We start from the raw sequence: 25,925 nt of genomic DNA on the forward strand, positions 1-25,925 counted from the left end.
TTGTAATTTTACACAAGGGGTAGAATGCTGGATGGGTGGTTTACAAGACATGTTTACAATAGCTACCAATACTTAATTGTGGCATCTAAGCACAAACTATGAATGTTAAATGTATGTTAAAACTGATCTAGAATCAGTATACGTTACTGGTGTCTGAACATTTTGCACAGGAATTATTTGAATAAATGAAACCTTTAAATAAATGTTTGTTGGATTTATTAGATTAAAATCGGAGTCGTCCTGAATGACTGCAAAAATCGAGATTTTATTTTTTGGCCATATCGCCCAGCCCTAACTTCCATTCAAAAATTCAACTTTTGTGAGTCACAGTCGCAGTACATTTGCCTCTATCTCTGAGAAGGCAAGTGAAAAAGCTCAAGCACTCATATATGCTGACAGCGCTAACCTAAGACACAATAAATATCTTGTAATTCATAAGGTCTCAATTGTTGCCTAAGCTTGAAGCCCGGAAGAACTGCATTATTTTGTGAATGTCACACGTGATGGGAGAACAGCCCAGCTACTGTTGTGTAGAGTGAGTTAGATGAAGCTACCGGCAAGTGTAATAAGAATGTGCTTTTGATGACTGTATTTTGTTACCATTTGTTTAATTAAAGCGATTGGAAGGGCGCCGGCAGCTGTTTCCATCCTCTATCAAAAGCTCACGGCTGCAAACTGAACATGTTATTTTAGAATTTCGAGCCTCTGTCAGTCATGCGCTCTTTGAATTCTAATCTTGCCAATCAGCGTCACTTCTGTCTTCTCTGTCCATAACAATGACAATTTTGCCTACATGTATATTATTATAGTCACTAAAATATGTTTTGGGAATAAAAAGAAAAACATTATCATATTTAAGCAAGAAAGTCCAAAGCCAAAGCGTTTGATATGATAGATAAGCCGCCCCAAGCACAACCATGGATGCTAAAAATATCAGTCCACTTTCTGCTATGGCTAACATCCAATAAAGTTTGAACTTGACTTGCAAAAGATCCATTTTTGTTTTTTTGTGCTACATGAGTGAAACAGAAGCTGGATCCTGTTGTATACTGACACCCTACGATTTCCGTGGTTACCGTGGTCACCATTGAGCATCTGTCACTTCAATGTCGATCAAATGCATTTTCATCACCTCCCTACCAGTTGGGATTTGATCTTCTTGCCAAAACACTAAGCAGCTTTACACTTACTTTGCGATGGCTAGAAAGGCAAGCTCCACGTTGACGCCGGTCTTCGCGCTGGTCTCCATAAATGGCACTCCATACTCCTAAAACAAAAACAAACAAACATTGGAACTTTAAGTTTGAAGAAACAAGCCACACTTGAATGGTGCAGCTTGGTCACGTCTTAAGAAACCAACTAAAGTGGTCCCCCATTACTTCACGGTTCACTCTATCAAAGACTTTTATTTAAGCAAGTAAAAAAAAAAAAAAAAAAAAAAAAAGGTTGACATTTTTCTTCTTTTAATTCTTCTTAGCAAGTCACTGGTGAGCTATTTTTAGAACAGATCCCAGTTACTCATCCCTAAATCTTATGCTGCATTCGAGGATAGTCGGATATATCAGAGTTGGTTTTTCACAGTTCCGACCTGAAAGCGTTTGAGGTGAAAGTAAACAACCAGAATGGCGGATAGTGATAAGTTGTTTTTTTATTTTGGTTCTTAAAACTCATTTTGACCTCCAGCAAACTTACCATGGCACAATTTTGCTTCATTTATTGTTTTTATCTTATTTCATAAGCATTCCATACAGTTAAGTAGTTGACTGTATAATTTCATGCAGGAATATAGCGCCAATACTGTCACGTACGTTGCGTTATGAGAAGTTATGTCGAATATTTATGAATGAAGAAAGCTATCTAGTTTTATACTTATACATTCACGGTCTGTTTCCAAAGGGGTTGCCATTGTAGAGTGACATCACTTGTAGTCCGTCACTGAAGTCGGGGTCCTTCCCCCCCCCGACTTTGCAAGTGGAATTTCTGAGTTCATGGGGGTGTTCCGTACACACTTCCTGGTTTGAACTCGGAAAAGTCAGATTTCCCACCATCCTCGAATGCAGCATTATTATTGACTGCACTGCAGGAACAAGCTAATTGAAGGCAATTAACTTCAATTAGGTTTGTTCACGCAAGTCCGAAGAGCTCATTAGGGTTTATTGAAGGTGTGGGGGCGAGAACCCCCAACTTTTTTAATGACCTCTATTTCGCGGAAAGTCACCTATAGCGCTATCATCTTATCATATAGGGTTATCATCCGCGAAAATTGAGGGAACACTGCATAAGGGAAAATTGTTAAATTTATGTAAAATATATTATAATTTAGATGCTCAGTGGGCTGTATTAAGGAATGAAGCGGACCGTATGTGGCCCACAGGCCATTCTTTGCCCACCCGTGGTTCTATTATTGTTGCATGAGGGATAATCAAGTGTGCTATGGAAAATTATCCAATTTCACTTAATTGGTCAGAAAATTATTTACTGAAAACAATGTATGTTTGTTCAGCTATGCAGCCAGTGACATCGTGACAGGAAGAGCAATTACATGCTTTTCCACTGGATGGCAGAAGGCACATTATTAACCTGCAACCACATTTTATTACGTATTGTAGTGTTCCATGATTTTTTTTATTTTATTTTTTCTAATTTCTAACAGGCACCATCGCGCTCTAGCACAACCTCTGATTCATGATTTTTATTTTATTGTTTTGCTTTTATTTCCATTTATATTTTCGGTGATTTAATTTTCGAATTACATTTTTTTTTAATATCCGTTTTTATTTTTACTTTTACTCACTTATTTGTCATTTATTTATTTGGAATTTTGGTCCTCAATAGGTGTGTCCCAAAACTTTTTCCCACATAGACATATGAAACCTTACCTTAGCCAACTTCTCCCCATCCTCGGTCTTCACTACCCTCTCTGCGGCCAAGTCTGCCTGTAATGTAGCAGAATAAAACCCCAAAGCTGGAGGTCAGAGGTCGTAGATTCACTGAGAAACTGTTGCAGCAATGTCAACCCATGCACACTGCTCATCCTCTTATATGGCAGCCAATTCTTGCCTGGCTGCCAGATAAGAGGATGTTCCCGAGCTCGAGCCCCCGCCGAGTGAAGTGGTGTCACAAACTTCACCTCCGGTGGAGGCCTGATGCCGCCATCCCAGCTGCTCTCACAGAAAATAAGCCTCATTGACATACATAACCCCCTGAGCGCAATCCTCTGCCAACCACCAGAGGGAGCCTTTTGACAGATTGGTTACGATTGTTGCTAGCAGCAAGGAGACTCATTATGGCTAGAGGCATTGTGCAGAAAATGGTTTTGAGCAAGGAGGTTCTTGAAGCAAGGGATTCTCAATTTAGGATGATTTTTTTTTTTTTTTTTTTTAACCGTTTCCATCAGTGAAGGAAATTAAATACTGAGCTTCATTTTTAATGTGATGTCATACATGAGCACTTTTCTGAAGAAGCATGAGGATGGCACATTTATCCTGCTATTTTTTGTGTGTGTGTGTAACACAAAAGTAAAGGAAGGTTTGCTCACCTTGTTGCCGAGCAACATGATGACCACATCCTTCTGGGCATACTCGTGTATTTCATTTAGCCAAGCCTTTCAAAAGAATAAGCAGATAGACACAGTAGTGACGTGCGCTTGGTTTACAAATATCTCAAGACTGCATCGTGCTTGTCCCCCGGGGGCGCGTCCATCAATCAACTGCTGTCAGAGCAAGCCACCGAGGAACACTTTTACTGCTTTTTCGTTATCAAAACTGGCCTGTTTTGATAACATTGTGCTGCTTCCGGTGGAGGAGGAGGGAACGTAAGCTCTCATTGTGTTTTGTCAAGGAGGTTTTTAGGAGCAGGAAGTTTAAAAATCTTACCCTGATGTTGTCAAATGATGGCTTATTGGTGATATCATAAAGCAGAAGTAGTGCTGTGAAATGAAAAGAGAGGCAGCTGTATTGCAATGGTAACACGCACATATATACTTGAAAAGCGCTGCATAACTTAGAAAGGTCGCTCCCACTCACAAACACAGTATGAGGAAGTAAGCTCAACAAGTAAAAGGTTACCTTGGGCATCTCTATAGTAGGCGTGTGTCACGCTTCGGAATCTTTCCTGGCCGGCTGTATCCCAGATCTAAAACAAACCACACAATTACACGTTGACGCAAGCAGAAATGTTGCCACACTGAACAAGTCCAACTGCAAACCACCAATGGAGGTTGTGTTAATTAATTTCGTTCAGGAAAACAAAAAAAATATTTTCATCAACACACATTTTTCACCAGACGAAAAGTAGGCTAGACTAAAACCCTCTTAATACACAATAACTAGGACTAAATGAGTATTTAATTTTCATCGACTCAAGAAGACAAGACAAATGTAGCTCACTTAATATAAAAAAAAAAAAATGGACTAAAATCTATGGACATTTTAGTTCATGAACAAAAGACAAGACGAAAATTAGATGATTTTAGAAAATCTTGTCTCTGCTAATTTGACACACCCTTTCAAATCTACAGCTAGCAAGTGTAACAAGCATAAACACATGGGACAGACAGGACGTGGATTCACGGTTAATGGTGAAAAAAAAAAAAAAAAGAAGAAGTAAATTATAGTTAACGGCTAAAACGTTCCAACAATAATGTTATTCCGACTGCTAATTAATACTAGCTAGCTTACTAGCTCGCAGAAACTGTAATTGTGTGTGTAGTTTTTCATCAAAAAGATGAGAGAACATTTCATATGAAAAAGTTTTAAATTCGAAATGTTCAACATTATCTGCTGAAAAAAATATATTATGGGGTAAAATGACTGTCCTGACTAAAACAGTGACAGTTTCTGTTGACTAAAACCAGATTAATAAAATTATTTTCTTAAACTAAAATGCTAGATTTATAGTCTATTAAAACTTAACTAAAAAAAATAATTGGATGAGGTTGACTAACTTTGATAAAAACTAACAAGCGTGATTGAAACTGGACTAAAACTGGAGACTAAATTTAAACATGTCTGCTAAAATTAACCCTTAACTGGAGGAATGGCTCCAAAATTGTGTGTTGTCCAAATTCAGTAAAGGCCAACTTGTTGACATCAGTCCGCTGAATGAATTATCATTTTTTGTCATCGTCACAGATTAATTCCAAAACACTTGACGCAAAGTCTCAGCTAAGGTAAGAATATTTTCACTGTCATGCTTTTATATTGAGAATGTGTACTAAAAGACAAACAGACGGTGCCAACCACTAGCTGGAGCCAATTGTACTTATAAAAATAAACTTGCTCTTCCCATTCTCTGCTAGACAAATGATGTAAACTGTGTGGGCGTCGAATTCTGCATTAACGGCAGCGTATGACGCAAGACGTGCATGAAGCATGTGAGAGACAAGAGGTCAACCTCCACCAAAGCTACCGCAGAGGTATCGAATTTTGTCACCTCCCACTTCTGTTCAACAAACAGGTTATGAGGAACGACGACTTGGCACCTTTGTGTGAAGAAATCCGGTAAAGTCCCTTCAATTTGTAAACCCTTAACTGATGAGTGTGACATAATCCGTTGGACGTATGGCTGAACGCATGTGCTGCAAAACAGACGAGAGGACAAGGGACACTCGCTCACCTGGAGTTTGACTTTCAGGTTGTCGACATCGACCACTTTATTCTAGGGAGACAAGCGAGAAGAGCCGTGAGACATGCGCCGCGTGCTTAACAGAGCGGAGTGCTGTGAGGAAATGGCACGGAAATGAATGACGCACATTTGAGGGGACGAAAAAAGCACAAAGGCGCAGCGTGTGGCTGAGGAAAAGAGACAACTACAAGTGGCTTGTAAATGTTGCCAGAGACGGTTAATTGTGAAACACGCACGACAACATCAGTCAGTAGGACAATGGGCAGAATATCAAGTGACTCCCACTGTTCATTTCCTGCTAACTCACAGGGCGGCTATCTGATTTCCTGGGCAAAGTTTGGTCGAAAGCAGTTGGGACCACTCCAGCCCCAAAACAAATTAAAATGCAGTTTCCCAGCTCACTCATTAGAATATTTTTTTTTATGGTTGTATTGTTATGGTGATGAACTGCACTACTTGAGTGTTTTGAAAGGGACACTTGACTCATTGAGCCATTTTCATCAGTAAAAAGTTTGCTGAGCAAACCCGGAAAACAGGTGAGCCATGATTGGTCGTTATCTACTTCCTCAGCACAGGTGATATCATCTTCAACTGTGGACAAAATATTTACTTTTTACTGCTGTCTCAATGAGTATCCCTTTAATAAAACGTGCTCTATAGACAGAATTGGTCTGTTTGTTCACAAAATATTTTGAAGAATTCTTTCAAGGGGAAACCTAAGTTCAGCTCTATAATACTAAAAGTAAAATACAACTGATAGCTGAAGGCGAGTCACCGTGACTTAACTTTTAGTGGCCGATTCACAAAATGATACAAATTATTCTCTATAGTAACTTCATATTAGTTATTTGAAGCTAAAAGTATAAGTATTTGTCACGTAGAAAGAAGCACAAAGAAGAGTTGAGATTGAAATGGACAAAAAAAAAAAAAAAAAGTACCGGTAATGATGCAGTTTTTTGTTTGTTTGTAAGTTAGAGTAAAGAAAGACAACTCGTGATTCCTGTCCATTTTGGAAGATAGAAACTAACAATTACAACTATACCCACATATGTTATTTTTTGCAACTACAGTACCCTTTTGTGTTCTTATTTTTCCTTTGGCTTCAGTGCATGTTGTAGTCTTATTTAGCTAAACAAATGAAACACAATGTAAACATTTCAGTATAATGTAGCACTGTACCACCATTCTAACAAGAAGAAAAGTGAATTTAATGTCACATCATAAAACAAGCACTATTGTGAAAGTCTTTTCCGGTCCCATGGCCATCTATTGAAGACATTGTGGTTTGTTAACCTTTCATAACAATAACCTTCCCACCGGAAATCAATTCACAGCTAAGGGAAGTGTGAATATGAATACGTGTGCGAAAAACAACCCGGTTTTGTGGCTAGGCGGGGAGCTCAAGATGTGTTCCGATCTTACAGAGGCAGCAGAATCCACTTGCTGAATACTGTGGCAGAATGGACATGGTTCAACCCTTGCATTAGTTGCCATGGCTTTCTACCCCCCCCCCCCCCAAATTATGATGTGCGAAGAGCCTGCATGCTGAGTAACTGCTACAAGGAAGCATGCCGAAAATAGAGCAGCCATGTTCCAAACTGACACAACAGCACTGCCTGCCTTTTCATGCACAAATAACAACCTCAGCACTCAACTGTTCTCGCTCAGCTTCCTCCATTTTCCAGCAGCTTGAACCCATCTTTCACAGCCATAAGAAGCCCGAAGCAGACTATTCATGATTGTGAATGACACGGTGCGGCGGTCAATGCGTCCTTTTTGTCTTCCTTCCTCACTTTCTTTGTCTGTGGATCCTGAGGACAGGACCTGTTGCTTTTCTTTGAGTGCTGGAAAAAACAAATTGTCCTCAGTGGAGATGATCTGCAAAGCTCTATCTGTCAGACGACCATTAATGTCTCTCTCACCAAGACGATACATCACTTTGGCTAATGCAACACAATTTCCGCCCTGAACCACCCGTAGTTGTCTCGCCATTAGCGGGAGTGTTTGGCGTTGATTGGAGGGAAACAGAAGGTTAAGCGGGTTCACTATTAAATGAACACTTTTTTGTTTATCACAAGAGAGCGGTGATTTCGGATTCCAAAACACTGCGCGGCTAGTGTGCCTTGAGCCATCACCAGAGGTTTGTGGGGAAATGAACCATTTCACAGCAATAATGTATAGTGATAGTGACAGGCAGATTATTTAATGATCTTCTACCAAATTGCAGAAGGTGCATTTAACCTTTGTATCCACTTGTTGCCATTGACGGAGTTTACAGACAGTCAAAATTCTGATTTCTGAAACATCTGGGTAACCCGTTTACTTGGCACATGCATAAGCGGACAGAGTTACTCCTGTATGCATATTCCGCAATTTCTGCTTTTAAGGCTCTACAGTAGGGGTGGGAACCTCTGGGTACCTCACGATACGATATGACACGACACAAGGCAACACGATAATTATCTCACGATATGACGAGACTGCGATTATCGATACGATAAAACTACTCAAGACAGAAACTGACGTTTTTTTCAATGAGAAAACAGTTTCTTTATGTACCATCACAATATTAAAACTGGTGTCTTCTTCACGGTGTGTCATGTTTTGGTTTTGGAAGGTTGGGTTTTGGTTTAGTTTGGGGTGTTTATGTTGTCTGGTTTTGTCTCCCCTAGTCTCGTCATAGTTAACCTCTTCCACCTGTGTGTGTGTGTGTGTCCCCTCCCCGTTTGTGTTGCTAATTAGTGCCCTCTGCCTGCTGTGTTTCCCCAGGTGTGTCTTGTTAGTGTTGTATTTAGTCATTTAGTATTTAGTGTTGTCTTGTCTTGTTCTGTTGAGGTGTGCTGTGCTGATACTGTTACGTCTAGTCAAGTTTCTCCCCGTTTAGTCAAGCCTGTCCACGTCAACCCAAGTCTGCCCACATCATGCCCAGTCTGTCCACGTTCAGTCCAGTAATAGCAACCAGTCCGCTCATGTCCCATCCAGTCTTCTACTTGGTTCCAGTAAATAAAGTTCTTCTCATTCCTACTTGTCTCCCGGACTTGTTTCTCCGCCATTGGGTCCATCTCCCCTCATCCACTCGCTCCACACACTTTGACACAGTGAGTACTTTAGTGCATCTTTTAAACAAATACAAATGTCTTCTTAAGAGAAAACTTTCTGTGGACAAGTTTGTGTTCTTAAACGCTATTGTCATGCAACATGTCAGTCAGTTACATAGTCAATTGTTTCATTTTATAAACTATGACAATTTTTTTGTGTAACATTGCAAACGTAAATAAATAACTTAAATATTAAATCCAATTAAATAAATTTTAATATTCCTCAGAAATTGTGTGCTTCAAAAAGCCGAAACAAAATAAGTTTTAAAATGTTAAAATTGAAGATTATAATAATCATTTTTCACAGAAACGTATGCAAAACTGAGTCAGTTGCTGGACACTGTTACACAAGTAAAAGTAAGCTCATGAGTCTTGTTCGCCTGAAAACTTCCGTACGTTTCCCTGCCACTCATATCAGGTGCTCTCCCTAGTGGCCCGCCAAGTAATTGCTCAACAAGTAATGAGCAATGAAGCTGTTATAGTGGCTGTATATTAACTACAAATATTGCGATACTTGCATAGGCGTATCAATCTATCGGGAGACAAAGTATCACAATATCAATACATTGTCACACTCCTATTCTACAGTCAATAAAAGAAATTATATTCATGTCACACAACACATTAAGATAGTAGTCGGTTTCCTCGTTACAAAAGTGTGGTTGTCTTGCGTTTCTGTGTGTCGCCATTTTATTTGTGTATTTCCGGTGGATTGTACGTCAGACAGTCTTAAATACACACGTACCGTATATGTGTGTGCAGTATACAGTGTATACTCACTGTCACATTTTGGCTGTGAAAACGCAGCGAAGAAATCAATCTATTCCATCCAGTTAGGCTCGTTTAGCAAGTGGCAACTTAACTCTTTGACCGCCATAAACGTTTAAAGACGTTCAGTATAATCCTAGGATTGGCTGCCATAGACGTTAATAGACGTCTACTATGTTTTTTTAAGGAAACGGGTGGAGGAAAGCCTTGGGCAGCTGTGCTCCAAGTATCAAGCCGATCGGGTTACTATCATGAGTATTCCTGGCCACTAGATGGCTGTGATGAGTCTTTTGGACAAGATCGGGTAGGAGACAACAGTAGAAGAAGAGAGGCTGAGCTAGAGTGTTGAGGGGGAGAGAATGGCTAACTTGGCTAAGGGAGTCAAAAAGGCTACAGATGGCAATCAGCTCACGCTTGATCCTTATTTTCAAAGCTCAAAAGCATCGACCAGTGCTCAAGAGCACAGTGATGACGGGGTTAAGTCATAGTTGAAGCGGTGACGCGGCCGTTTCGACCACGTCCTAAGGCCCCACCGGCTAGCGATGCTAATAACGTCCTAAGGCCCCACCGGCTAGCGATGCTAACACCGGAGAAAAGTGGTGCACAACCGAGCACGTCTGCACAGATGACGTTTCATCGGACGATGACGACTACTATGGGTCCGATGCAAGACAGTCTTGGACAGTCTTCCAAAGAACGTGAAGGTAAGCGCTAACATGCTAAGAGATTGCTAGTAAGATTACTTTTCTAACTTTTCGGGCGATCTGCTAGCAGCGTGTGTAAATGTGCTGATATACACTAAAACATCTATTACCTATACAAACGTGAATGTATATTTTATAGATCGTGCTCACAGCAACGTCCGACCGCTGGTTCTACGACAAAGAAAGGTAAAAACAGAAACAAAAAAACGTTTTCAATACACCGCAACAATAAAAGTTAAGTCTTTCGATAGTATTGTAATTGTATACGTTTCTTTCAGCTCCTACCCAAAGTGACCCTTCTCACATCGAGCAGAACAAAGGTAAAAAGAAAAAAAAAAAAAAAAAAAAGATTCTCCACAGCACTAATAAAATATTTGATGGTAAACATCTTCTATAATTTACAGAATGTGCATCAACCAATACATCCAAGAAAAAAAGGTAAACATGCACACACACACACACACACACACACACATTGCATCACAGTGCTCTAAAATAATATATGATATTGACATGTATATTTGCAGATCCCAAAGATTCTGGCTGGCTTGAAGTTGATGAAGTTGGCTGGCAGCCAACCATTTTCCCCTTTGCTGCAAAACCAGGACCAAGGGATGCTGCAGCAGAGCTGAATTCCCACCTGCCAGCTGACATCCTGGAGCTCTTCATCACGGATGAACACATCGTTCATTAGGGGTGTTAAAAAAAATCGATTCGGCGATATATCACGATACTACATCGCGCGATTCTCGAATCGATTCAATAATTGGCAGAATCGATTTTTTTTTTTTTTTTTTTTTTTTTTTTTAGGATTCACACCTTGAGCATGGAAGAATGTTATATGAACGGAACATTAAGCCTTAATATTTTATTTTAATGCTGTTCAAACATGAAACAGATTACAACCTCAATAAGACTGAAATTTCAGATAAATAAATAATACATTTTCATATAAATCTTACACTCTACAAGCTTACCGATTAGTATTTTCTAAATTTGAATGAAAAAAAATCGCAACAATCGACTTATAAATTCGTATCGGGATTAATCGGTATCAAATCGAATCGTGACCTGTGAATCGTGATACGAATCGAATCGTCAGGTACTAGGCAATTCACACCCCTATCATTCATCATACCAACCTCTACGCAAATCAGTCCATGCAGAAGCAGACTGACAAAAACTGTGATGCAAATCCTGCTGCATCCCCCTAGCACGCACGGGATTACTCCACAATATATCACACAAAAAGAAAAATTGTGTCGTTGAAACATCCACACAATTGTAAATAGTAACACGTACACACACCACACATGCGCAGTTGCGCACGTGTAAATAGTTTGCAAAGAGTTTTCCAATTGTTTGTTCGGATTGCTACTGTTGCATGTAAATAAACTTATTTTGCAATCAAAAAACAGTTTTTTTTATTGTTGGGGTAGTGTTTTATAGAAGTTTAGGTGTTTGTAGAATCCCTCATGCAAAAAAAAAAAGTGCCAAATTCACTAGAGTGCATGAAATAACATCGTTTCACAAAAAGCTTGATTTCTCCGTATTTTGTAAGAAAATAGAGGATTTGGGTGAAACGAAGCTGTTTTCTATTGTTGATTACTGAAGATCTGAATAAGGTAGAAACAAACTTCTTTTTTTTTTTAGATGAAAGATGAGACTTCAATCTTTCATTTGGTAGTATCCGCGTTTCCATAGTCCTAACACAACATTTTCTGTGGAGCTTGAAAGATCGGTAAAATTCTGTAAATCAGCTGGCAGTATGGGGTTACCTTTTCCAAAAATGGCTGGCAGTCAAAGAGTTAAGATGGCGAATAGAGCATGCGCAGAACACAAACCCTGTTTACATGACCAAATATTCGGGTAAGAAAAGGGGTATCCCAGGGGTCTTATTTGGGTTTTTGTATGTTTATATGGCTTTCTAAAACCTGAATGTTGCCAATATTTTTGAAAGGGTAAACGTAGTCACACAGGTAACAGAAAAACAGCTTGGTGTTCAACTACACATGCACAGATTCACTCTAAAAATAGCTGGGTCAAAAATAACTGAAATTGGGCAAAAAAGGGACTAACTCAAATTTTTGGGTTATTCAATTCATTTAAAAAGTTGTGTTAAATAAGACACAAAACAACCCAAAACAATGGGTTGCTTTGTGGGTTATTAATTTAACCCAATATTTTGGATTAAATAACTGAACAAGTTGGTTTGGTTCATTTTTCACCCAGTTCAATTGGGTTGTTCAATTTTGCCAAAACGTCGGTCAGGCAAATAACACAAAACAAGCCAAAAAAAAACAGGTTGCTTTGTGGGTTATTAACTCTTACTGCCACGTTATCAAAAATAAAAATAAATAATAACTAGAGCTGCGAGCAGCTATAAAGGGCCCTCGCAACCCGTGCCACGTTGGGGTATTTGCACATCGGGGTACTGGCACGTTAGGGTACTGTTTAGAGGTGGGAATCTTGGGGCACCTCACGATTCGATTGCGATTACGATTCAGAGGCTACGATTCGATTATAAAACGATTATTGATTTCCCCCCAGGCAGCAGAAAAAAAACAATGTATTTTGGTGCTTTTAATGTTTCGTACATTAGTTACAAAAATAGTACAAAAGTCCTCTCAGGCCTAAATAAACTACTATTTCAGTATCAAGTTAACAGTTCAAAACAGTAAATAAAATACTCAAGTCCTCATTCTGTAACAACAGCTTTTAAGTATATTCAGTCTTCAACAGAATAAAACATAGCATTGAGCAAAAATATATTATTTTTATCCACTCAAAAGTGCACTGAGATATAAATGAAAGACAATGTGAACTACTACTTCAATACAAATGCCTAAAAAAAAAAAAAGTGCTTTCCTGCTTTTTAAGTTGTGTAAAGATGAACATGTAAGCATTAAAGTTTCTCAGAGGTACAAAAAAAAAAACCTCAAGTGCTTTTCTGCTTTTTAACTTGTGTAAACATGAACGTGTAAACATTAAAGGGATCGTTCGGCTTTTTTAACATGAATCTCAATTTGATCCTCACCTCCCGTGTGTGCGATCAGCACTGACTTCTTTCTGACAGCGTTCGGTGACACGCGTTCATGTTCGACGTTGGACGAGAGGAAAATAGTCCAGCAAGCTGGCTGGGGTCTCGGAAATAAAGCCTTTTTCTTCTAAAAACTATTTGTTTTCAAAAGCGTGATACATTTCCACCACAATACTCTTTTCTGAATAAAGTCAGACGCCATTACCGCCAGCCACTACTTTTCTGTTCGTTCGTTCGTATCACTGCGCGGCGCCCTGTAGAACGCTAACCGACGCACTGCAGCCAGCTAGCTGATACTTCCGCCTGAAGTTGTTTGCCTTTTCGGAGCAGGTCTGATCTGACGAAGAGGTGGGTTGGTCAGCTCAGTCATGCTTGTTGTTGTTTTGAATGTCGAGGCGTGAGTTGTGGATGTGTACTCTCGGTCCGTCCCATTAAGCGTCCCGAAGACCGCGCGCGCTACTGCGTTTCAGTTCCGCGTACTTTCCGCTCCGGTCCACTTTTAGTTTCGGTTCCCTTGGCATATTTATATAATCGGAATTTGGACTTTTGTGAATCGTTCTCGATTGTTCCACGGCCGAATCGTGAATAATCTAAGAATCGGAAATTTTGCACACCTCTAGTACTGTTTCATAAGAAACCGTCTAAATTGTAAATGTTTTGCCATGCTTTTTGTGTTTGTTCACATTGCTATGGAATGCTTTGTCGAGGTATTCGGCTGATAGGTATGCCTCCCAATATTCACACATCTAGCTGAATCATATAAAAAAAAAAAATCTTTGCAAACAATGCATCGCTACAGCAAAGGCGTGCCACGTTGGGGTACTTGCACGTCGGGGTACTGGCACGTTGGGGTACTGTCAAATAGGACAAGGACCATCTAAAATGTTTTTGACAAGCCTTGTGTGTGCAAAGTTTAATCAAAACGCAAAATATGGTGCGCAATTCCCAAAATAAATTCAAAATGGCGGACTTCCTTTTAGGTTTAGCATACGGCTACAGAATACTTTTTGTAGGTCTTAAGCTAATAGGTATGCCTCCCAGTTTTCACAAATCTAGGTCAAGTCATCTTTAGTTGTGTATCGCTTGAATCATACAATTGGAAATGCTCCATAAAAATGCATAGAGGGCGCTATTGAGCACAACGTTGGGTTACTTGCACGTCAGGGTACTGGCACGTTGGGGTACTGTTACATGGAACAAGGACCATTTAAAATGTTAGTTTTTTCCATGCCTTGTCTGTGCAAAGTTTAATGAAGAAGGCCAAAAATTATGTATAATTCCCAAAATAAAATCAAAATAGCGGACTTCCTCTTTGGTTTGGCAAATGGCTACATAATACTTTTTTGTAGGTCTAGCATAATCATACAATCGGAAATGCTTCATAAAAATGTCTAGAGGGCGCTATTTATTGCAAATTGCACAATAAATCTCTGAAAATTCATGTTCATGACAAGTCTGATGTGTTTGCAAAGTTTCATGAGTTTTCATGTGTATAAAAAAAAAAAAAAGCAGCACTTGACAACTGTTACATGGAACAAGGACCATTTAAAATGTTAGTTTTTTCCATGCCTTGTCTGTGCAAAGTTGAATGAAAAAGGCCAAAAATGATGTATAATTCCCAAAATAAAATCAAAATAGCGGACTTCCTCTTTGGTTTGGCAAATGGCTACATAATACTTTTTTGTAGGTCTAGCATAATCATACAATCGGAAATGCTTCATAAAAAGGTCTAGAGGGCGCTATTTATTGCAAATTGCACAATAAATCTCTGAAAATTCATGTTCATGACAAGTCTGATGTGTTTGCAAAGTTCCATGAGTTTTCATGTGTATAAAAAAAAAAAAGCAGCACTTGACAAACAATGTATTGCTATGGCAACAGCGTGTTACAAAATAAAAAACTTTCGATTACTTTGCATCTTAAACATCTTAAGATGAAACACACCAAGTTTGAAGACAGTCGGATAAATTTTGTAGGAGGGGTTCGTTAAAATATGACCCCTGAAAGTTTTTCCTTGCCCGGTTGGAGGGTTAGATCAGGGGATGTCGCAACTTGTTTGTGGTTAAGTGCTACAGAAGTAAATGTGTCTTAACAACCTCATGATTGAATGTGTTTTCAATTCTCTAGGATGTGATTGGATTGTATCAATTAAATGTTCTTATAACTGATTCAGTGAGTAGTAAAAATAGTGTGTCAAGTATAATGACATGAAATATAAGGAATACAAAAAACAAAACAAGAACCCTCTAAATTACACATTTTGTTCCAGGCTTTATGTGCGTGCATAGTTTGAGTATACACCTAGGTTTAGGCCAGGAGTGTTCAAACCTTTTGCAAAGAGGGCCGGGTATGGTAAGGTGAAAATGTGTGGGGCCTAATCAACCATTTAGTTTAGCCTGACATAATTTTTTTACATGCATATGTAAATATATATATGTGGACAAATGTGTACATATGTCTACAAATTTTTGTAGCTCGAGCTGCTTCGTCCAACTGGGAACGCTGCATTAAGAAGGATTTTTTTTTCCTTTGCCAACAGTGCATGCCACGACAACAGCGTGCGACGAAATAAAAAGCTTTCAATAACTTTTCATCGTCAACATCTTAAGATGAATCACACCAAGTTTGAAGATGATCGGATAAACTCTGTAGGAGGAGTTCGTTAAAATAAGACCCCTATGAAATGGCCAAAAAAATGGCAACATGTTCCAAAGTAAATCAAAATGGCAGACTTCCTGTTAGGTTTAGCATATGGTTCAAAAAGAGTTTTTTGTACCTCGAGGGCTGTTACATATGTCTTCAAATTTTGGTCACTCTAGGTGAAACGTACAGCCGGAAATGCTTCATTAAGTAAAAATTTTGAAATGCAAAATTTGATGCCCTGCCTCTGGCGGACTTCCTGTTAGGTTTAGCATATGGCACCAACAGGCTTTTTTGTAGATCATAGTCTGTTACATATGTGTACCAATTTTCGTAGCTCTAGATTAAACGTATAACCGGCAATACTTCAGATGAAACATGCCAAAGAATGAAGACAATCTGATAAGTTTTGTAGAAAATATGAGGCCTATAAAAGGCCCCCAAAAAATGGCTACAAATAGCAAAGTAAATCAAAATGCCGGACTTCCTGTTTGGCTTAGCATATGGTTCTAAAAGACTTTTTTGTACATCGTGGGCTCTTATGTATGCCTCCAAATTATCATTGCGCTAGGTGAAAGGTACAACCGGGAATGCTTCGTTAAAGAGGAGTTTTTTAGCTCAAAAAGTGATGCCCGGCCCTTGCGGGACTTCCTGTTGGGTTTAGCACAAAGCAGCAAGAGACTTTTTTGTACATCGTGGGCTGTTACATATGTCTACAAATTTTCGTAGCTCTAGCTGCTTCGTACAACTGAGAATTCTTCATTAAGAAGAATTTTTTTCCTTTGCAAACAAGTGCATGCCACGACAACAGCTTGCAGCGAAATAAAAAGCTTTCAATAACTTTTCATCTTCAACATCTTAAGATGAATCACACCAAGTTTGAAGATGATCGGATAAACTCTGTAAGAGGAGTTCGTTAAAATAGGACCCCTATGAAATGGCCAAAAAAATGGGAACACGTTCCAAAGTAAATCAAAATGGTGGACTTTCTGTTAGGTTTAGCATATGGTTCAAAAAGAGTTTTTTGTACCTTGAGGGCTGTTACATATGTCTTTAAATTTTGGTAACTCTAGGTGAAACGTACAGCCGGGAATGCTTCATTAAGTAAGAATTTTGAAACTCAAAATTTGATGCCCCGCCTCTGGCGGACTTCCTGTTGGGTTTAGCATATGGCACCAACAGACTTTTTTGTAGGTCATAGTCTGTTACATATGTGTACCAATTTTCGTAGCTCTAGGTTAAACATACAACCGGCAATACTACGTTTAGTAAGAGTTTTGAAACTCTAAATTTGATGCCCCACCGCCGTCATATAGTATGTCGAAAACTTTAGATTTTTTACCATGGTGTTGTCCCAGGTCTTGAGATGGTACATCCCAAGTTTGAAGTCAATTGGATTACCCGTGTAGGAGAAGCAGGCAAAAGTATGACCCCTGTAAATGTGCAAAAATTGGCCAAAATTGGACATTTAAATACTCATATCTCACTTCCTGTCTATTTTAGGGTACACACATCAAAGAGGTTTTTGTTCATCTGGATGTGCTACAGGTGCCACACAATTTTCATAGCCGTCGGACAATCGTAGCGGGCCAGGGATCTGTTTAACCTATGTAGGTGGCGCTATGGAGCCATTTTTCTGTTATCACCTATGGCGACTTTAAAATATCAAATTTTTCGCCAGGCCTGACGTGTGTGTAAAGTTTGGTGAGTTTTCGTTCACGTTTAGTGTCTCAAAAATGTGATTGTTTGCGGAAAAGAATAATAACAAATAAAAAGAAGAAGAACTAGAGCTGCGAGCAGCTATAAAGGGCCCTCGCAACCCGGGCCACGTTGGGGTACTTGCACGTCGGGGTACTGGCACGTTGGGGTACTGTAAAATAGGACAAGGACCATCTAAAATGTTTTTGACAAGCCTTGTGTGTGCAAAGTTTAATCAAAACGCAAAATATGGTGCGCAATTCCCAAAATAAATTCAAAATGGCGGACTTCCTTTTAGGTTTAGCATACGGCTACAGAATACTTTTTGTAGGTCTTAAGCTAATAGGTATGCCTCCCAGTTTTCACAAATCTAGGTCAAGTCATCTTTAGTTGTGTATTGCTTGAATCATACAATTGGAAATGCTCCATAAAAATGCATAGAGGGCGCTATTGAGCACAACGTTGGGTTACTTGCACGTCAGGGTACTGGCACGTTGGGGTACTGTTACATGGAACAAGGACCATTTAAAATGTTAGTTTTTTCCATGCCTTGTCTGTGCAAAGTTTAATGAAAAAGGCCAAAAATGATGTATAGTTCCCAAAATAAAATCAAAATAGCGGACTTCCTCTTTGGTTTGGCAAATGGCTACATCATACTTTTTTGTAGGTCTAGCATAATCATACAATCGGAAATGCTTCATAAAAATGCCTAGAGGGCGCTATTTATTGCAAATTGCACAATAAATCTCTGAAAATTCATGTTCATGACAAGTCTGATGTGTTTGCAAAGTTTCATGAGTTTTCATGTGTATAAAAAAAAAAAAAAAGCAGCACTTGACAACTGTTACATGGAACAAGGACCATTTAAAATGTTAGTTTTTTCCATGCCTTTTCTGTGCAAAGTTTAATGAAAAAGGCCAAAAATGATGTATATTTCCCAAAATAAAATCAAAATAGCGGACTTCCTCTTTGGTTTGGCAAATGGCTACATAATACTTTTTTGTAGGTCTAGCATAATCATACAATCGGAAATGCTTCATAAAAATGTCTAGAGGGCGCTATTTATTGCAAATTGCACAATAAATCTCTGAAAATTCATGTTCATGACAAGTCTGATGTGTTTGCAAAGTTTCATGAGTTTTCATGTGTATAAAAAAAAAAAAGCAGCACTTGACAAACAATGCATTGCTATGGCAACAGCGTGTTACAAAATAAAAAACTTTCGATTACTTTGCATCTTAAACATCTTAAGATGAAACACACCAAGTTTGAAGACAGTCGGATAAATTTTGTAGGAGGGGTTCGTTAAAATATGACCCCTGAAAAAGGCCACAAAAAATGGCAACAAATCCCATCATAAATCAAAATGGCAGACTTCCTGTTTTGTTTAGCACATGGTTCCAAGAGACTTTTTTTGTACATCACGGGCTCTTATGTATGCCTGCAAATTATCATAGCGCTAGGTGAAACGTACAACCGGGAATGCTTCGTTAAAGAGGAGTTTTTTAGCTCAAAATGTGATGCCCGGCCCCTGGGGGACTTCCTGTTGGGTTTAGCACATGGCACCAAGAGACTTTTTTTGTACATCCTGGGCTGTTACATATGTCTACAATTTTTCGTCGCTCTAGCTGCTTCGTACAACTGGGAATGCTTCATTAAGAAGGAATTTTTTTTCCTTTGCAAAAAGTGCATGCCACGACAACAGCGTGTGACGAAATAAAAAACTTTCAATAACTTTTCATTTTCAACATCTTAAGATGAATCACACCAAGTTTGAAGATGATCGGATAAACTCTGTAGGAGGAGTTTGTTAAAATATGACCCCTATGAAATGGCCAAAAAAAATGGCAACACATTCCAAAGTAAATCAAAATAGCGGACGTCATGTTAGGTTTAGCATATGGTTCAAAAAGAGTTTTTTGTACCTCGAGGGCTGTTATACACCTCTACAAATGTTGGTAACTCTATGTGAAACGTACAGCCGGGTATGCTTTGTTAAAGAGGAGTTTTTTAGCTCAAAATGTGATGCCCGGCCCCTGGGGGACTTCCTGTTGGGTTTAGCACAGGGCACCAAGAGACTTTTTTGTACATCTTGGGCTGTTACATATGTCTACAAATTTTCATAGCTCTAGCTGCTTCGTACAAATGGGAATGCTTCTTGAAGGATATATTTTTTTCCTTTAAAAACAGTGCATGCCATGACAACAGCGTGCGACGAAATACAAAGCTTTCAATAACTTTTCATCTTCAACATCTTAAGATGAATCACACCAAGTTTGAAGATGATCGGATAAACACTGTAGGAGGAGTTCGTTAAAATAAGACCCCAATGAAATGGCCAAAAAAATGGCAACACGTTCCAAAATAAATCAAAATGGTGGACTTCCTGTTAGGTTTAGCATATGGTTCAAAAAGAGTTTTTTGTAGGTCATAGCCTGTTACATATGTGTACCAATTTTTGTAGCTCTAGATTAAACGTACAACCGGCAATGCTTCGTGAAGTAAGAATTTTTAAACTCTAAATTTGATGCGCCGCCGCCGTCATATAGTATATCAAAAACTTTTCATTTTTCACAATGATGTTGTCCCAGGTGTTGAGATGGTACATCCCAAGTTTGAAGTCAATCGGGTTAACCGTGTAGGAGAAGCGGGCAAAAGTATGACCCCTGTAAATGTGCAAAAATTGGCAAAAATTGGACATTTAAATACTCATACCTCACTTTCTGTCTATTTTAGGGTACACACTTCAAAGAGGTTTTTGTTCATTGGGATGTGCTACAGGTGCCACACAATTTTCATAGCCGTCGGACAATCGTAGCGGGACAGGGATCCGTTTAACCTATGTAGGGGGCGCTAAGGAACCATTTTTCTGTTATCATGTATGGCGACTTTAAAATATCAAATTTTTCGCCAGGCCTGATGTGCGTGTAAAGTTTGGTGAGTTTTTGGTCACGTTTAGTGTCTCAAAAATGCGATTGTTTGCGGAGAAGAATAATAATAAGAATAATAATAAGAAGAATTCCTACAAAAACAATAGGGCCTCGCAGCGGCACCGCCGCCGCCGCTGCTCGGGCCCTAACTAGAGCTGCGAGCAGCTATAAAGGGCCCTCGCAACCCGGGCCACGTTGGGGTACTTGCACGTCGGGGTACTGGCACGTTGGGGTACTGTAAAATAGGACAAGGACCATCTAAAATGTTTTTGACAAGCCTTGTGTGTGCAAAGTTTAATCAAAACGCAAAATATGGTGCGCAATTCCCAAAATAAATTCAAAATGGCGGACTTCCTTTTAGGTTTAGCATACGGCTACAGAATACTTTTTGTAGGTCTTAAGCTAATAGGTATGCCTCCCAGTTTTCACAAATCTAGGTCAAGTCATCTTTAGTTGTGTATCGCTTGAATCATACAATTGGAAATGCTCCATAAAAATGCATAGAGGGCGCTATTGAGCACAACGTTGGGTTACTTGCACGTCAGGGTACTGGCACGTTGGGGTACTGTTACATGGAACAAGGACCATTTAAAATGTTAGTTTTTTCCATGCCTTGTCTGTGCAAAGTTTAATGAAAAAGGCCAAAAATGATGTATAGTTCCCAAAATAAAATCAAAATAGCGGACTTCCTCTTTGGTTTGGCAAATGGCTACATAATACTTTTTTGTAGGTCTAGCATAATCATACAATCGGAAATGCTTCATAAAAATGCCTAGAGGGCGCTATTTATTGCAAATTGCACAATAAATCTCTGAAAATTCATGTTCATGACAAGTCTGATGTGTTTGCAAAGTTTCATGAGTTTTCATGTGTATAAAAAAAAAAAAAAAGCAGCACTTGACAACTGTTACATGGAACAAGGACCATTTAAAATGTTAGTTTTTTCCATGCCTTTTCTGTGCAAAGTTTAATGAAAAAGGCCAAAAATGATGTATATTTCCCAAAATAAAATCAAAATAGCGGACTTCCTCTTTGGTTTGGCAAATGGCTACATAATACTTTTTTGTAGGTCTAGCATAATCATACAATCGGAAATGCTTCATAAAAATGTCTAGAGGGCGCTATTTATTGCAAATTGCACAATAAATCTCTGAAAATTCATGTTCATGACAAGTCTGATGTGTTTGCAAAGTTTCATGAGTTTTCATGTGTATAAAAAAAAAAAAAGCAGCACTTGACAAACAATGCATTGCTATGGCAACAGCGTGTTACAAAATAAAAAACTTTCGATTACTTTGCATCTTAAACATCTTAAGATGAAACACACCAAGTTTGAAGACAGTCGGATAAATTTTGTAGGAGGGGTTCGTTAAAATATGACCCCTGAAAAAGGCCACAAAAAATGGCAACAAATCCCATCATAAATCAAAATGGCAGACTTCCTGTTTTGTTTAGCACATGGTTCCAAGAGACTTTTTTTGTACATCACGGGCTCTTATGTATGCCTGCAAATTATCATAGCGCTAGGTGAAACGTACAACCGGGAATGCTTCGTTAAAGAGGAGTTTTTTAGCTCAAAATGTGATGCCCGGCCCCTGGGGGACTTCCTGTTGGGTTTAGCACATGGCACCAAGAGACTTTTTTGTACATCCTGGGCTGTTACATATGTCTACAATTTTTCGTCGCTCTAGCTGCTTCGTACAACTGGGAATGCTTCATTAAGAAGGATTTTTTTTCCTTTGCAAAAAGTGCATGCCACGACAACAGCGTGTGACGAAATAAAAAACTTTCAATAACTTTTCATTTTCAACATCTTAAGATGAATCACACCAAGTTTGAAGATGATCGGATAAACTCTGTAGGAGGAGTTTGTTAAAATATGACCCCTATGAAATGGCCAAAAAAAATGGCAACACATTCCAAAGTAAATCAAAATAGCGGACGTCATGTTAGGTTTAGCATATGGTTCAAAAAGAGTTTTTTGTACCTCGAGGGCTGTTATACACCTCTACAAATGTTGGTAACTCTATGTGAAACGTACAGCCGGGTATGCTTTGTTAAAGAGGAGTTTTTTAGCTCAAAATGTGATGCCCGGCCCCTGGGGGACTTCCTGTTGGGTTTAGCACAGGGCACCAAGAGACTTTTTTGTACATCTTGGGCTGTTACATATGTCTACAAATTTTCATAGCTCTAGCTGCTTCGTACAAATGGGAATGCTTCTTGAAGGATATATTTTTTTCCTTTAAAAACAGTGCATGCCATGACAACAGCGTGCGACGAAATACTAAGCTTTCAATAACTTTTCATCTTCAACATCTTAAGATGAATCACACCAAGTTTGAAGATGATCGGATAAACACTGTAGGAGGAGTTCGTTAAAATAAGACCCCAATGAAATGGCCAAAAAAATGGCAACACGTTCCAAAATAAATCAAAATGGTGGACTTCCTGTTAGGTTTAGCATATGGTTCAAAAAGAGTTTTTTGTAGGTCATAGCCTGTTACATATGTGTACCAATTTTTGTAGCTCTAGATTAAACGTACAACCGGCAATGCTTCGTGAAGTAAGAATTTTTAAACTCTAAATTTGATGCGCCGCCGCCGTCATATAGTATATCAAAAACTTTTCATTTTTCACAATGATGTTGTCCCAGGTGTTGAGATGGTACATCCCAAGTTTGAAGTCAATCGGGTTAACCGTGTAGGAGAAGCGGGCAAAAGTATGACCCCTGTAAATGTGCAAAAATTGGCAAAAATTGGACATTTAAATACTCATACCTCACTTTCTGTCTATTTTAGGGTACACACTTCAAAGAGGTTTTTGTTCATTGGGATGTGCTACAGGTGCCACACAATTTTCATAGCCGTCGGACAATCGTAGCGGGACAGGGATCCGTTTAACCTATGTAGGGGGCGCTAAGGAACCATTTTTCTGTTATCATGTATGGCGACTTTAAAATATCAAATTTTTCGCCAGGCCTGATGTGCGTGTAAAGTTTGGTGAGTTTTTGGTCACGTTTAGTGTCTCAAAAATGCGATTGTTTGCGGAGAAGAATAATAATAAGAATAATAATAATAAGAAGAATTCCTACAAAAACAATAGGGCCTCGCAGCGGCACCGCCGCCGCCGCTGCTCGGGCCCTAATAACTAGAGCTGCGAGCAGCTATAAAGGGCCCTCGCAACCCGGACCACGTTGGGGTACTTGCACGTCGGGGTACTGGCACGTTGGGGTACTGTCAAATAGGACAAGGACCATCTAAAATGTTTTTGACAAGCCTTGTATGTGCAAAGTTTAATCAAAACGCAAAATATGGTGTGCAATTCCCAAAATAAATTCAAAATGGCGGACTTCCTTTTAGGTTTAGCATACGGCTACAGAATACTTTTTGTAGGTCTTAAGCTAATAGGTATGCCTCCCAGTTTTCACAAATCTAGGTCAAGTCATCTTTAGTTGTGTATCGCTTGAATCATACAATTGGAAATGCTCCATAAAAATGCATAGAGGGCGCTATTGAGCACAACATTGGGTTACTTGCACGTCAGGGTACTGGCACGTTGGGGTACTGTTACATGGAACAAGGACCATTTAAAATGTTAGTTTTTTCCATGCCTTGTCTGTGCAAAGTTTAATGAAAGAGGCCAAAATGATACTTTTTTATAGGTATTAGGCTGATAGGGGTCTGTCCTAATTTTCACAAATCTAGCAGAATCATACAATCGGAAATACTTCATAAAAATGTCTAGAGGGCGCTATTTATTGCAAATTGCACAATAAATCTCTAAAAATTCATGTTCATGACAAGTCTGATGTGTTTGCAAAGTTTCATAAGTTTTCACACATGTATAGATAAAAAAACAAAGCAGCACTTCACTTGGCAAACTGCATCGCTATAGCAGCAGCGTGCGACAAAATAAAAAACTTTTGATAACTTTGCATCTTAAACATCTTAAGATGAAACACACCAAGTTTGAAGACGGTCGGATGAACTTTGTACGAGGAGTTCGTTAAAATATGACAACTGAAAAAGGCCACAAAAAATGGCAACAAATCCCATCGTAAATCAAAATGGCAGACTTCCTGTTTGGTTTATCACATGGTTCCAAGAGACTTTTTTGTACATCGTGGGCTCTTATGTATGCCTGCAAATTATCATCGCGCTAGGTGAAACGTACAACCGGGAATGCTTCGTTAAAGAGGAGTTTTCTAGCTCAAAATGTGATGCCCGGCCCCTGGGGGACTTCCTGTTGGGTTTAGCACATGGCACCAAGAGACTTTTTTGTACACTGTGGGCTGTTACATATGTCTACAATTTTTTGTAGCTCTAGCTACTTCGTACAACTGGGAATGCTTCATTAAGAGGGATTTTTTTCCTTTGCAAAAAGTGCATGCCACGACAACAGCGTGCGACGAAATAAAGAGCTTTCAATAACTTTTCATCCTCAACATCTTAAGATGAGTCACACCAAGTTTGAAGATGATCGGATAAACTCTGTAGGAGGAGTTCGTTAAAATATGACCCCTATGAAATGGCCCAAAAAATGGCAACACATTCCAAAGTAAATAAAAATGGCGGACATCCTGTTAGGTTTAGCATATGGTTCAAAAAGAGTTTTTTGTACCTCGAGGGCTGTTATATACCTCTACAAATTTTGGTAACTCTAGGTGAAACGTACAGCCGGGTATGCTTTGTTAAAGAGGAGTTTTTTAGCTTAAAATGTGATGCCCGGCCCCTGGGGGACTTCCTGTTGGGTTTAGCACAGGGCACCAAGAGACTTTTTTGTACATCTTGGGCTGTTACATATGTCTACAAATTTTCGTAGCTCTAGCTGCTTCGTACAACTGGCAATGCTTCTTTAAGGATATTTTTTTTCCTTTGCAAACAGTGCATGCCATGACAACAGCGTGCGACGAAATACAAAGCTTTCAATAACTTTTCATCTTCAACATCTTAAGATGAATCACACCAAGTTTGAAGATGATCGGATAAACACTGTAGGAGGAGTTCGTTAAAATAAGACCCCAATGAAATGGCCAAAAAAATGGCAACACGTTCCAAAATAAATCAAAATGGCGGACTTCCTGTGAGGTTTAGCATATGGTTCAAAAAGAGTTTTTTGTAGGTCATAGCCTGTTACATATGTGTACAAATTTTCGTAGCTCTAGATTAAACGTACAACCGGCAATGCTTCATGAAGTAAGAATTTTTAAACTCTAAATTTGATGCGTCGCCGACGTCATATAGTATATCAAAAACTTTAGATTTTTTACAATGATGTTGTCCCAGGTGTTGAGATGGTCCATCCCAAGTTTGAAGTTAATCGGGTTAACCGTGTAGGAGAAGCGGGCAAAAGTATGACCCCTGTAAATGTGCAAAACTGGGCCAAAATTGGACAGTCAGATGATCATACCTCACTTTCTGTC

At 39.1% G+C, this 25,925-nt stretch overlaps 2 protein-coding genes across 5 annotated transcripts in view; one reads left to right on the forward strand and one right to left on the reverse strand.

Moving 5' to 3' along the window:
* Positions 1 to 25,925, reverse strand: part of LOC144031550 (ras-related protein Rab-37) — a 46,723-nt gene that overhangs the window by 2,720 nt on the left and 18,078 nt on the right. For 3 of the 4 annotated variants that reach the window (XM_077538849.1, XM_077538823.1, XM_077538831.1), the window contains 6 exons: positions 5,617 to 5,658; positions 4,068 to 4,134; positions 3,876 to 3,928; positions 3,539 to 3,604; positions 2,880 to 2,936; positions 1,191 to 1,267 (listed from right to left, as the gene is read on the reverse strand). In XM_077538849.1, the coding sequence (XP_077394975.1) occupies positions 1,191 to 1,267; positions 2,880 to 2,936; positions 3,539 to 3,604; positions 3,876 to 3,928; positions 4,068 to 4,134; positions 5,617 to 5,658 (362 nt within the window). The remainder of the gene's footprint in view (positions 1 to 1,190; positions 1,268 to 2,879; positions 2,937 to 3,538; positions 3,605 to 3,875; positions 3,929 to 4,067; positions 4,135 to 5,616; positions 5,659 to 25,925) is intronic. The other variant, XM_077538840.1, reaches the window with a different exon arrangement.
* On the forward strand, positions 9,062 to 10,953 carry LOC144031572 (uncharacterized). Its single transcript, XM_077538860.1, has 5 exons — positions 9,062 to 10,195; positions 10,335 to 10,381; positions 10,474 to 10,515; positions 10,600 to 10,633; positions 10,723 to 10,953. Exons 1-5 carry the CDS (start codon positions 10,069 to 10,071, stop codon positions 10,887 to 10,889), a joined length of 417 nt encoding a protein of 138 aa, XP_077394986.1. The 5' UTR covers positions 9,062 to 10,068; the 3' UTR covers positions 10,890 to 10,953.

This window comes from Festucalex cinctus, chromosome 1, assembly GCF_051991245.1.
Source record: "Festucalex cinctus isolate MCC-2025b chromosome 1, RoL_Fcin_1.0, whole genome shotgun sequence".
Lineage (NCBI taxonomy): Eukaryota > Metazoa > Chordata > Actinopteri > Syngnathiformes > Syngnathidae > Festucalex > Festucalex cinctus.

Coding starts and splice junctions, on each gene's coding strand:
- LOC144031572 (XM_077538860.1), top strand. CDS start 10,069: ATGCTAACACCGGAGAAAAGTGGTGCACAACCGAGCACGTCTGCACAG. Junction 10,196..10,334: donor GTCTTCCAAAGAACGTGAAG/GTAAGCGCTAAC, acceptor TATATTTTATAG/ATCGTGCTCACAGCAACGTC. Junction 10,634..10,722: donor AATACATCCAAGAAAAAAAG/GTAAACATGCAC, acceptor GTATATTTGCAG/ATCCCAAAGATTCTGGCTGG.